Source organism: Onychomys torridus, chromosome 15 (genome assembly GCF_903995425.1).
Source record: "Onychomys torridus chromosome 15, mOncTor1.1, whole genome shotgun sequence".
NCBI classification, from domain to species: Eukaryota; Metazoa; Chordata; class Mammalia; order Rodentia; family Cricetidae; genus Onychomys; species Onychomys torridus.
In genome coordinates, this window is record NC_050457.1 from 12748970 (window position 1) to 12763161 (window position 14192).

Sequence of the window (14192 nt, forward strand, 5' to 3'; positions counted from 1 at the left end):
CCTGAAGTCTTAACCACCATTAATATTTTATGTTCATTGATTCTGTGGTTTCCTTAAGTGGATATTGTCACTGAGTTTTGTGCCAATATTGCTGATCTTTCCATTATATTGTAGGATTTTCTTTTCTTTTTTTTTTTTTTTTTGGTTTGAACACATTTGCTTTGTAGATTAGGTCATTTGTCCAGACTTAAGGAAATGAATTGAGGTTGAATTCATTTCTCTCAGACAGAAATTAATGCAATGAGCAGGAATCTGATCGTATCAGTCCCCACTACTTGTCAAGCCACATACATGATTTGGGTGCTGTGACCAAACTCACACATAGAGAACAGATAATTTCAAGTCCCTGGTATTGTGGGTCACACTAACCATTCTTACTGTAGGGCATAGGGTCACTTATCCTCTTCATGTATGTTTCCAAATATCATGACTAGATTAATTCGACTGAAAATGAGTAAGTATCAGAATAATTTCAGTAACTTATCTTATCTGTTATCCCTTGAATTTGTGTTTCTATTTGACCATCAGCCATTTTAGGGTACTTTTGGATTAACTTTCTACCATCACTTTACCAGGGTTATGATATAATAATAGGTCATTAAATTTACCCACTGGGCTTCATTTTCTCATCTCTATAATTGGATAACTCTCTAAAACTATTTATTCATTCCCAATTATAAACACTATATGAAATTACTATGTAACCATTGTCTTTAAAATAAGGCTATTGTCCTACATGGGAAACAAAGCTGCAAATAATTGTGAGTTGTGTTGGATTACTACAGTCTCTAGGGTATAGTGTGAAAGTCAGTGGAGAGTGGGAGAACTATTTATTCTGGAGACTAATTTCCCCTAAGTAAGTGACTGGCTATGATGTGAAATTAACCCTTGAAGACGGAAACAGTTTAGACATGGGAGGATGGCTGGCTGGTTAAACAAAACATATTTTAGGACCATCAGAATGTTTAATTGTATGTCCCTTTATGATATAAAATGCAGCTTAACATTGTTAACTAAGAAAACACATCTTTAATAAAAGCTATAATATCATGTATGTAACACAAACTACTCGACTGTATAGCTTTCTAAGACTTGCAGTTATTTTTATAAATATATTGTTAGTCAATAGCAAATAGTAAAACCAAAGTTTCCATTTTATCTTTTATTCTTCATTTATATCCCTTTCTATTAAATTCACTGTGAAGGATATTTACAATAATTCAGTGTATAATTAGTTGTAAAACCCATATGAGCTCTATTCCTACCAAACATAGAAAATGCATGTATGGTTCTTGTAATTAACTCACTCAGTTAACATGCTATTATTGTCTGATGTGTTTTGAGTTTGCTTAACAATTGCAGATGTAATTATTCACAATTCATCAAATGATCACTAGAGTACCCTTTGTCTTTCAAATACACTCTCTTTATTTTCTTGCTCCAAAACAGGAAATTAAATTTAGTTATTGAAATAATTTATTTAAATATATAGAGATTCATATGACAAAATGTATATGATTACTCAAATCTTTCTTTTTGATATATTAGTAATATTGTATAAGAAAGCAGTTGAGCTTTATTGAGTAATAAAAATGACACAATTAAATGACCATCTAGCTTTACTGTGTTTGGACATGTACCTTTGAACTCCAGCTCTGCTTTGGCCACTAGAATAGTATTACCTTTCATATAGTAAGCAAAATTAGATTCAGTCTTCTCTTAGGAAGCTCTGTTTATGGGAAAGACTAGTAAGCATATAAAACATAGGCATGCAAACTATATGCATATGTGATTAGCTTTGTATGTTATGATTATATTTTCATGCCTGCTGTATTATCACTAAGGAGTTAAAATGCATTTGAAAATCTTAGAATAGAGGAGTTTCTGATTTGGTGTGTATTTTCTGTACAAATACTGTGTGCACTGAGTCTTGCTGTACCCAAAGCTCTGCAATTCCTACAGTGTAGACTTGACCTCATCCTAGATTGCCTGGGGCTTTTTAGGAAAGCCATGATCTATCTTTGTTATACTCTTAAACAAGCAAAAAGACAGAAGCTGAAATTCTTATACCCTTAGTTCTGTTCTCATTGAGCCAACGACCCAAAACAACAAGAAAACAAAACAAACAAACAACAACAAACCCCCCCACAAAACTTAAGGCTTTCTTTAAATGATTCTCTTAAGTCCTTCCAAAAACAACTTCATAAGCAATACAATCTACATTACTTTTATGACTGAATTTAAGTGTGGGATTGTTTGCTTTTCTCTGTCTAATAATGAAAGCATACAACAATCAGATAGGCATGAGTAATCACATATAAACATTATCATCAACATCTTCATTGCAGTTAAATAAAAATATTTTAAAATATCAGTGAATATTATCACATATAGAATAGTTAATTTCTGTAGTTAGTTATATGCTTAAAAGTGTACTTGTTGCAAAATTAACTTGATTTATGGCATAGTAAATAAAATTTCCAAAGTCATTATGAGTTATCATCAAGTATCCATATAAAAATGCATGACAGAATAATAAGTGTCTATATTTCCTAATGAGGTTTCTCTACTTGATGTGAAGTCACATTGGCTACAGAATTGTTATAATACATAAACTATCTAAGTACAAAAGCTCACTTAGAATCCAGATGGAATAAAAGGAGAAAAAAGTACAGAGAGAATTGCTTAAAACACAAAAAGTGACAAAAGTCTTTCCAACGAAGAAGTTTGTGTGTTTTGCATCAGAGGTTACTAGGGTAATATACAGACATATATAATTATGTTTGCGTATTATTGTACTTCACATTGGTACCTGAATGAGAAAAGGGGAACGAGTTGAGGGTGTGCAGGAGGAAGGCATGTAGGCAAACAAAGAAGTCTTCCAGTGAAATTCTCCTGCTTCATCTAGGTACTCTCCCACTTCCTAAAGATACGCACACTAGATTATCTTGGAAAAAAAGTGATCCACTTCAAAATCAATGGAGAAGGTTTAAGATATTGAAGCATGCTGTCTAGTGAATTCCTGAAGGCTGAGTTTGTATGTACTTCTGGTTGCAACTACCTCAAATAATTTTTTATACAGCCTAGAATAATTTTATAAGGGAACACTGAAAGTGATTAGGGTTAACCTGAACAAGTATGCTAACCAATAGTATAGAATATAGTTTTGCTCATCAGAATTCATGTTCTGTATGGTTCACTGGTTCCATGAGATCATCAAGTATAGAATTTCCAAATGTTTCTGAAATTAGCTAACCAAGTTTAAGTTTGAAGTGATTCATTCCTTTTTCTTTTTTTAAAGTTGTTATTATTATTATTATTATTATTATTATTATTATTATTATGTGTTTTAATTTTATACATCAGCCATGGGTTCCCCTGTCCTCCCTTCTCCTGCCCCCCCCCCCACTTTTCCCCCAGCCCGTCCCCTCCATTCCCATGTCCACCAGGACCAAGACACCCCTGGGGATTCATTTAAACCTGGTGGACTCAGTACAGGCAGGTCCTGTCCCCTCCTTCCAGGCTGAGCAAAGTGTCCCTGTGTAAGCCCAAGGTTCCAAACAGCCAGCTCATGCACTAAGGACAGGTCCTGGTCCCACAGCCTGGGTGCCTCCCAAACAGATAAAGCTATTCAATTGTCTCACTTATCCAGAGGGCCTGCTCTAGCTGGGGGCTCCACAGCCTTTGGTTCATAATTCATGTGCTTCCATTCATTTGGCTATTTGTCCCTGTGCTTTTTGCATTCTTGGATTCAACAATTCACGCTCTTGCATTCCCTCCTCTTTCTGGACAGTTGGACACCTGGAGCTCCACCTGGGGCCTGGCTATGATAAATGAAGACCACATGAGAACAGGAATAGGCAGAGTGCTCGAGAGGTCCCCAGAAATCCACAATGATATATCCTCTGTAGACTGCTGGCAATGGTTGAGAGAAAGCCTGATCTGACCTAGTCTAGTGATCAGATGACTAAACACCCTAACAGTCGTCTTGGAACTCTCATCCAATAACTGATGGAAGTGGATGCAGAGATCCTCAGTCTTTCCTTTTTCTTAATAATATACACACACAATATTGATAAAATTTTATATAAGGTTATCATAAGTGTATGCATATGAATAGTCCCAACCCACTGAATAATATATCTTAAAATGTCACCAGAGTGCAATGTTGAATATGGAAATAATTTTATAGACAATTATAGGCTTGCAAAAATATTGTTTATAACTGAATTTATGTGAACATGAATGTCTAATAAATCACAGTAAATTATTTGGCATTCAAATATAAGATAGATTATGTCATAAAATGTATTATTTTTAGTGAGCCTTTTAAAGATAGCATCAACTATGATTTTTAAGATGGTTGATAACTCATTAGGGTTCTATAGGCTTCCTGGTCATATATAAAGGAAAGAAAGGAAGAGAATCAATATGAGAGATATATTTCCAGACACTTTCTCAGAAAAATGAGAACACTTCCCTACCAACTGCTTCTCCCCATGTCGACATCAGTAAACTTCTCATTACACAGTCTTGTTGGCAAATGGTGGCAGATTTAGTCTTCTGTATCTAAGGGGGGAGATTCAACCAGTATCAGATAGAAAATAATTTGCTTCTGCACTAAACAAGAAGATATTTTTATTCTGGACTTTATTTTCTAAATAATATGGTATAACAACTATTTGCATATAGCTTGTAATACATTAGATGTTATATGATGTCCAGAAATCACTGAAAGTGTAATGAATGTTAGACATCATTTTATGCAAAAACTTTGTCATTCTGTATGCGAGATGAGTATCTGGGAACCAACCCTGCAGATTGCAAGGGGTATTCTTATTTCTGATTCTGAACAATGATGATTGCTAACAAAAGAGGGCAGATTTTGTTTTAGGTACCTTTAAGTCAAATCTATTGTCATTTTCTCCAAATTCAATAATATAGATACCCAACAAATTTTGACAATATTACAAGAAAAAAGAGAAGAACAACATACACTTCAAAGTGATTTTATTTTATTTCTTTTTCCCTGCTTCTAACTTACTAGAAAACTTCCACCAACTGGAGCCATGGCTTCTTTCCAGTTAATCAACCTTTGATGGTCTACAGCCATCTTTTTCAAAATGTAGTATTCAAACAAGCCACCTGCAGAGCTTTTTAAAAATGCAGTAGCCTGGGATAGCACCCAAAATTCAAATTCAAATTCCTAAGATGTATAAAATGTTACAACATTTTAACAAACACCAAGGGAGAGTTTGCTATGCTTGATGAAAGAACAGAATTTAGTTAATTCCTGTATGTCAGATGTTTCTTTACAGTCTGCAGTCCTAACATGGATTGCAGTGCATCTAATAGTTGACTTGAGCAACAATTATTTTAACAGTTGTTTTGCTTGGTGTCTGTGTATTAATTTCCAGAACTAAACAAGACTGGCTGGGGTCAGATCAGTGTCTTTATAAACCACTGCTTCCAGGACTCTAAGAATCAATTGGAAAGAGTCCAAGTCATATGGAGAGTATGACAGTGTTTTCTGTGGCCCAAGTTCCTTGGAAGTATCATTATCTGGACTATTGATACCAACTTTAAGTTTTGTTTTTATTCTGGGATTGGAGTTACGACCTGTTAATACTTTTTGATGTTTTGCTCAGTAATATAATTAACCTACACAGAGGCCTTTCCACACAACTAAATATCTGCTAATCAGTGAAATAAACTAATACCAATACTTACTCTTATATATGTGCCTTGATTAACATGTGTATATTAAAATTATGAATAGTACTTACTGACTTCTAAATATTATGGAAACATCAAGGGAAATGTTGCATAGAAATAAAACCCTATACAATTCTCTACTCCTGATAATTCTATACTATCCACTTGTAAAGATACATTAAAGTATGCCAAGATCAAATATAAGTTGAGAATAGTTCCTACCCTTTTCTTTTTATTTGAGACGTGGTTTCTATGTGTAGCCTTGGCTGTCCTGGAACTTGCTCTGTATACCAGGCTGGCCTTAAACTCAGAGATCTACCTGCTTCTGCATCCTAAGTGTTGGGATTAAAGGCATGTGCTATGTGGCCCACTTCCTACTTTTTTAAACATTGGTTTTAAAAATCAACAAAACCCAAACAACAACACTAATTAAGTTTATACTTGTCTTTTGGGGACTTTCTGGAGACTTTGAAATATCCTGGCGTATACATTCACTCCAGAGTTAAAATCGTGGCAATTCTACTTCACTCTTGGGTATCATTGTCTTTTCATGCTCTGTATAACTATAATCAGGCTCTCACTTTTCTATTTATATCCCTGTGTTGTACAAGGCATGGAGAACTTCCCCCAAAAGGACTTATCCCCTCAGCCCCAATGTTAGATTTTATTTCATTATTTCATTTCTACTTAGGCTTAAGTCCAGTTCACATTATCAGGAATTTGGTCATGTCCCAATTTGTGAATAGTAGTGAACAAATTTCAACAGGCTCTTTGTCATTTGTTTTTCTCCTTTTTCCAAGAAGGCACTGAATCAGCCTTTGCTGGACAATAAGGTATAAGAAAAGACTATAGCTTTTCAGTAAAACTACTATCATCTCAAATTCAAATCGACAGTTTCTTGAAAAATTTTGGAGTCAGTAGATCCTGTGTAACCTCACTAATCTTCAGCTATTGGTTGCCTTGTGAATTAAATGGGTGTAAGCTACAAGAGTATTTACTTTTATCCATTTAAATCTCCACATATTTGCAATGACCCATATAAGTCAGCTCTTCTGCAAGCCTTTCTGACATTTTCCTACCATGAGTTAGGAAGCTACTAGAAACTTTCCTCAGTGAATGTGTTATGCTATATTTTGGATGTGATGGAGCAGAAAACAGCTTTTTAAATATTTATATTTTCAATGTCATGTGTGCCAACTAGGTTTGCTCTCTCTATTTCTTTATGTGCCAAGGAAAAAAGCCAAAATGGGAGTGGAAAGTACTGTAGAGACACAAAGTAAGCTTGTTTCAAGGGTACCTAGCAGAGTTGGGACTTTAATGGAAAGAGTGGAGAACATTTCCTGGCTACACAGGATACACTGATTAACAAATCAAGTGGGAACAAAGCTATTTTAAAACCCATCCAACTTAATATTTTTTTATTTTAAACCATTACAAATCAAGTGAAGTACTATTGACTTTTGACATATCATTCAATGGTAATATTTTGGGCAAATTGCTCCTGTGCTCCTCTGCCCAGAATGTGTGTGAGAATATAAAGGTAAACAGGTAGATTGTATGAGGAATTGTGAAGCTACTCATTTGGACTCTGCTTTTCACTCTTACCATTTCTATTTTCCATCCCAACATACACACTGTGTTAGGTTATCGCTGCTCGGAAACACCTCCACATTCAAAGCAGGAATGAGCATGGTTAACACTTTCATGAGTTATAGTTTTTATATATATATATATATATATAAAACCACATAGTAATATTACATGTCAATATTTCTATCCTGATCCTGCTGCAAATTAGTGTCATGTAAAAGGATTCTAAGTAATTAGTTTGACAAGGAGACAGACGTTGGCTCCAGGGTTTTCAAATGGTGCAGTAGGATTTTTTTTTCATATTATGATCTCTGCTTTTATACTATCCATGTTTAGCCCTATGTGAGCTGACACATACATAAGAAGATTATCTTGACACATTCTTTAAAATTTCCATCCATAAAGCTGGGTGTCATGGTTCACAGCTGTAATTCCCACACTTGGGACAGGAGGCTTGGGAAGTATAATTACTTCAAGTGTGTACGTTCAAGGACAATTTACAATACATAGAATTTATGAACAGCCTTGGGTAGACAGTGAGACCTTGTCTCAACAAACAAAGCACATCCCCATGCCTTTATCATGGTATCATCTGTCATTACTGATTGTAGAAGTGAGCGTGGTACATGTCAATGACTGAATGTATATGCTTGAGTGTTGGGGAGAGAAGATGGGATAGGAAAATGACAGACAGGATATGCACAGTGCATGTTCACTAGAGTCTTTATGTCTGGAAAAATTCAACATGGTTTTGAATCAGTAGGATTCAATAATCATGTTCTATCCCACAGAATACAAGCTTTTTCTGTTGACAATGACTTTTAATTGAACAGGAAACAGAAAGTGAATCCTATATTAGGAGTAGTCCTGGGGGTTGTGTTTATTTTGATTTGTGTCCTTCCAGTCAAAATCCAAGGACTGAGAAATGGTATACATGCCAAGCAACAAGATCTACAGACCCTTAACATCAAAAGTTACAAGGGGGGAAATAGCACAGCCATATCTGATGAGACCGGAGAAACTCATAAAGCCAGCACAGCTGCTTGACAAAGATCCAGCAAAGCTGAGTCACGTGATGGCTGCTGTGCCACTTTGGGTTTTGATCTCCACATATTGCCTACTTGGGAATATTTTAATATTTATTCTACTTGGGGATACTGGATTGATGGATTTTTTTTATGAATCATTTATTCCTTCTCCCAGGAGTACTGCTTCTAAGCTTCCCCAGGAAAGTCCTGACCATACTACTCCTCCCACTTTTAGGAAGCTATTCTTATCTACTTGAAGGTCTTCCTTACCCTGTAGAGGTTGTGACTAAAGAAGTCAGCAGTCTCTTTATGAGGCTCTGAGACATTCTTATAACATCTGCCCCTGTCCTCACTCAGAAACAAGATAATCAAATCAAAGTAAACTTAAAAAGGTCAACACGATTGGGTTGGCTAGAGGAGTTGACCACAGATCAGATTACATCTACTCAGGTGATTATGTGCCATAAACAGAAACAAAGTTAGATTAGCTGAAGTTACCTTTGCCCACACAGGGACTTCTACTGATGGAAAAGCAGTGATAAAAGAAGGAGGTGCCTCTCTTTTTTAGAAAAGTTAATTTGTGCAGAGCCACTGTGGTGTCATATGACCAAAGAACAAAAGAATGCCTGGGTTAGACACATAAACAAATTCTATAAAAATATAAAATATAATACAATGTATTATGCCAGAAATTGAATAATAACTACAGTAGCTTTGGCCTGATGATTTTTCATAGATGCTCTGACCATTATCAGTTAATAATACACTGTTCAGGACATGGCAATCTGCCCAGGCTGGCTTGGGAATTTTTTTCTATCTGGTGTCCTTGAAGACATAAGAAGCAACAGCCTGAGAACAGGCTGTCTTATGCCTCTAGATTCTTAAAAAAAAATGGGTTATGGGGTTAATGAGTAAAAATGATTATAAAGTGTAACTCTGTCTATCAATGATGACTAAATTTATGACTCCAGATGTGCAAGAGAAAAAGTTAAACATATGTCCAGGAACAAAACTGATATGATCTGTGCTTTGAACCAGAATAAATCTATCCCTGGTTACTTAATTCTGTTTAAATAAAGAAGCATTCTGACTGCAAGATTCGCACCACCACCTTGGCATGGCTCACTTCCTCCCTCGTCTACTCCTTGTCTCCTCTCTGGAGCTGTCAACTGCTAGGGGCCATACCCAGCATCTCTGTTATATCTGACCTATACTTTGAAAAACTGTTTAAAACCACATGAGCCAACTAAAATGTATATATCTATTCAAATTTCCAATAATTAATTATAAGTAAATTCCATTAGGCAATGAAAAATTTCTAGTATATGCCCAAATTATTACTCATTAGCTTGCAATGATTATTTGCATATTAATGTTTATTTTTTTCTCTCTTTCTCTCTCCTACCCTTCCCCTACCACTGCCCACTCCATCCTCTGTTTCTGTCCACTTCCTCTCCTTCCCTTGAATGTAGCATCCGATGAAGAAGAGCCTACTTCAGCAGGTAAACTTCCTATGTTACAAAGATTTGTGTTCCTAGTTATCACCTTAATGATAGAGAATTGAGCTGGGGATATAGCTCAGTATCAGGGTTCTCACCTAGCTTTAGGTTCAAGCTACTTTAGGCCCTCAGATTCCCAAATGAGTTTGAAGTCAAAGATGATGGTGCATAGCTCTAATTCTGCCATTAGGGGTCTAATCCAGCACATTGTGAGTTCCAGGGCAAACTGCACTGCTCAGCAAGTTCCCTGCCAGCCTGGACTGCATATGAAGATTCTGTCTAAAATGAACAGAAAATGAAGGCTCAACTCTTTGAAGTATATTTTGTTCATGTTGCAACAAGAAAATCAGCTATTTTGTTTACATTTTTTATTTCATCGGCAGGCTATGCTAATAGTTTGAATATGTTGGCTCAGAAAACTTTCTGAAAAAAAGAAAATAACCTTAAATGAGCTATTACAGAGGTAATCATAACAACATCAACATTAAAGATATGGAACCATATAAAATTAGGGTATAAAGAAAAATGCTTAAAAATAACGAAGGTAAAATGTTTCAATTAAATTCAAAAAAAGGAAAAATGATAATCTTTCTGAAATATTCTCCATGGTATTATACTGTATTATCAAATGCATCTACAAAATCAGGCAAGTTTAAGGATGAAAATTATGTGATTGACTAAGTCATATATTTAATTTTTTTAAATTTCAATATTCTTAATGTAATGATCTTTTAACCTTTTAGCATGACTTTGTTTTCATCCAACTAACTGGGATTTTTAAGGACAGGGTAAGTCCTGAAGTGACTGTCACAGAGTGCCAGTGTCTGCATTGGTAGAAGGGAATATGGGATTCTCAACTTGTTTCCAGGAATGTTAGATGGACCAAAGAGAAACACTAGGAGGAGAAAACACAATTTCAGTGGCGGACTGTAGAGAACATCTCACTTGATGGACAGTTAGGAAAACACCAAAGTGCCGGACCAGTAGTAGCTTCCCGAGAAGAATGCCTGAGACAAGGCCTTGAAGGCTCTGAAGCAGACCAGTCTGATGAGGTCAGCAATAGAAAATTTCCTTCTAAGTAATGGAGGAAAGAACCTAGGGCTGAGAAATAAAAGGAGAACATGGTTTCCAAAGCTCAAGGGAACTCAGGTTGATTTCAGAGCAGAGGTGATTGTAGATGTGTTGGTTAATCTTGATTATCAATATGAGTTTAAGGAAAAATGCCTAGAAGTTTAGTCAAACACTCTCCTGACTTGAGGATGCTTTCAGGGAGGTTTTATTCACATAGAAAGACCCTGACTGGTCAACTCCAATCAACTACCAGGGATCTGAATGAAATAAGCAGGCAGACGGGAAAAGTCTCTGTTACCTAGACATGAGATGAACCACTCCACCATCATGGCCCACTATTGTAGACAGGAACTTCTGTAACCAGTGAATAAGTAGTTCTTATCCTTAAGATATTTTTTAATATGGAATTTATCATGGTGCAAAACTCTGGCTAACACAATGATTCTGTTGGAGCTTACATGTGAGGCTCAGTCAGGTCCATTCAGAGAAGAAATTTTGTTCTGCTGACATGGCATTGACTTCTACTTTGTATTAACCCAAGAAAGGATATTCCCTCTATGAATTGATAAAAAGATCCAAATAACCTGGATTATGTCAAAATAAATAATGTATATATTGCTTAGATAAAATACAATGGTACATGAACACAGTATTATATTACACAATATCATACAATACAAATATCCTAAAAATCCCAGCAGAGATTCAGATAAACCATAACTTATTTCAATTTCCTATCAATAGATGCTTCTGCAGTAATTTGGATGAGGAAAACTCTTACATTTTTTCTGCTCTGGTTGGCATTGCATACTTGTTCTGAAGCCTGGAAAATTCCTATGACTGAATAGTGCGCTCATTGGTTCTCAGGTCTTCATGACCTTACTTTGCCTTGACTTCAGAGCTTTGAAGTTGAGAGGTTTCTGCACAGGTGACTTCACATTCACAAACCACAATTATATTTATCTTTGAATATTAATCCTTACCAGGTCCTCCGCTTTCTAGGTCCACTTAAATCTAACTTCTGCTGACACAGTTTGATACTATCGTCTGCCAAGTTTGTTGTTTCCAGTGCCAAATAACTTTGTCTTTGAATCATGAGGATTAATTATAACCAGGAGTTAACTATATTTAACTGATTTATTGTTTATTTTTTTAGAATATATTCTTTTGAAGACAAGCGAAACCAGATATGTTTCCCTTTTATTGTTGAATTTATATTAGAATTACCTGAACATTATAGAGTTTATGATTTAAAAATATGTGTGTGTATATATATATATATATATATATATATACACACACGTATAATGGGCTCTTGTAGCAATTTTCTAATATACAGTTTAATAATATTGCCTGTGAGACCCATGCTTTGCCTTACCTCTGTTGATAGCCCTCCTCTGATATTGACGTAAAACTCTTTGTGTTACATTTTCCTTTCTCAAAGCCAGCCAATGCCCTAATAGTCTCTGTTCTACTAATGGTTTGTATGAATGCAAATATTTTAATTTCACCTATGTCTGACATGATGAATGCAGATGTAGAATTAGCCATGTTGTTACAGATGTCAAAACTCTTTTCTTAAGGCTGCATATACTAGTTTGTGTGATAATTTTCTTTTCTATTTGTCTACGGATGAACACCAGGGTTGTTTCCATACCTTAGCCATCATAATGCTGCAGTGAACATGGGCATGCATGCATCTATATGAGATGATGGTTATAAACTGGATATAAAATCAAAAGAGACTTTTGTATTACATGGGACTTTCATATGTATTTGTCTGAGGAAATTCCATAGTTTCTCACAGAAACTTCAAAGTTCAATCCTAGGGACAATCAAGCAGGGTTCCCTGGAACCCCCTGCACACCCTCACACACACACACACACATACACACACACACACACACACACACACACACACACACACACACAACTAAGAAGCCGATTCCCAATAGATCAAGAACTATAAATATAATGCCTGGAACATGTAAGAGTCCTAGAAGTAAATTGAGCAGACTGGATCCTGGACTTGTGGCCTGGAAATGATTGTTTGGGTATCACAATGAGCTCAGAATTAAAAAAGAATTAAACAATGTGAGTCCATCACACCACAAACCTTCAGCAGTCCTAACACTGAAAAGGCAGCCAGTGAAAGGGAGGTAAGACTTGTGACACAGGCACCCGAAATAAATCCATTTCAGAAAAAACAACAAAAACGCACAGTACACAACAAATCCCAAAAGAATAGATTAAAAACTAGACACGTGTATTTCATGGACCTTTCTGCTAACCTGGTAGAACAATGGCCTGGGAAAGGGATTAAACATCATTGATTGTGAAAGAAACATAAATCAAAATAACAATAGTTCCTCATTTCAGGTGTGTTAGTGGTGGCTTTTATCAAAAAGCTACAAAAGTTCTTGGCCATGAGAGCTATATTATACTTTGTAAAACCTACCCTCTTCTCCATTTGTTTATAAATTTAACCTTTCATAACTGAAATAAAACTCAGTACATTTGACATTAGTCTAAATTAGGAGCCATGATAGTGACACCACCTGGATTGAAAAGCATACATACAAACTTCTTGTGAACTCCAAGATGATCACTACTTTAGCACTGACACAGTTTCCTTAAAAAGTTTTAAAATATTTTTAAACTGTCAGTTTAGCTCTTTTGTAAACATACTTTATCAAATGCAGTTTATACACACACATGTAAAAAGTATAGAACTGGCTTTTACTAGTAATGAAAGTTATAGTTTTGTTCAAATAAAAATATGTTAATAAAACCATGTACACCTATACCAAAGCACAGTGATTAGATATTTTTCTGGTAACTTTTGAAATATTTATTATTAGTCCTATAAAACCATTACTTCTGTTTATGATGATGTCTTTTTTTTTAAAACTATGCAACATTTATTTTAGGTCGGTTTTCTGTTTTGTTTTGGAGTTTAATTCTGCATGGCTGACTATGCTCAATTATTCTACAACTCCTACATTTCAGGAAGAAATGATATCTTACCCAACCATTTCCTAATGAGCAAGAGCCGCTTCCTTGTTTTGATCTTTGTAATTTATTTCCTTGAGGCCTGAGATAGAGCTCTGCATTTTTATTCTTCTTTCTCTTGCATTTGTCATGAATTTTCTATAATCCTTTGTAGAGAAATACATATTTTTCTCTCTGTTGCCTGAAGGAACTTTACTAATTATTTTATCGAGAATGGTCTTGTTCATAAATATATTCAAAACAGGCTTAAATATTAAAACCTAATTTATAAAATCCA

The 14192-nt window shown here is 35.3% G+C and overlaps 1 protein-coding gene across 3 annotated transcripts in view; it reads left to right on the forward strand.

Annotated features, from left to right (window-relative positions):
• Positions 1-14192, forward strand: part of Edil3 (EGF like repeats and discoidin domains 3) — a 435127-nt gene that overhangs the window by 141921 nt on the left and 279014 nt on the right. For 2 of the 3 annotated variants that reach the window (XM_036207034.1, XM_036207036.1), the window contains one exon: positions 9806-9835. The exons of the other annotated variant lie outside the window; for it this stretch is intronic. In XM_036207034.1, coding sequence (XP_036062927.1) covers positions 9806-9835 — 30 coding nt within the window. The remainder of the gene's footprint in view (positions 1-9805; positions 9836-14192) is intronic. 3 annotated transcript variants of the gene reach the window in all.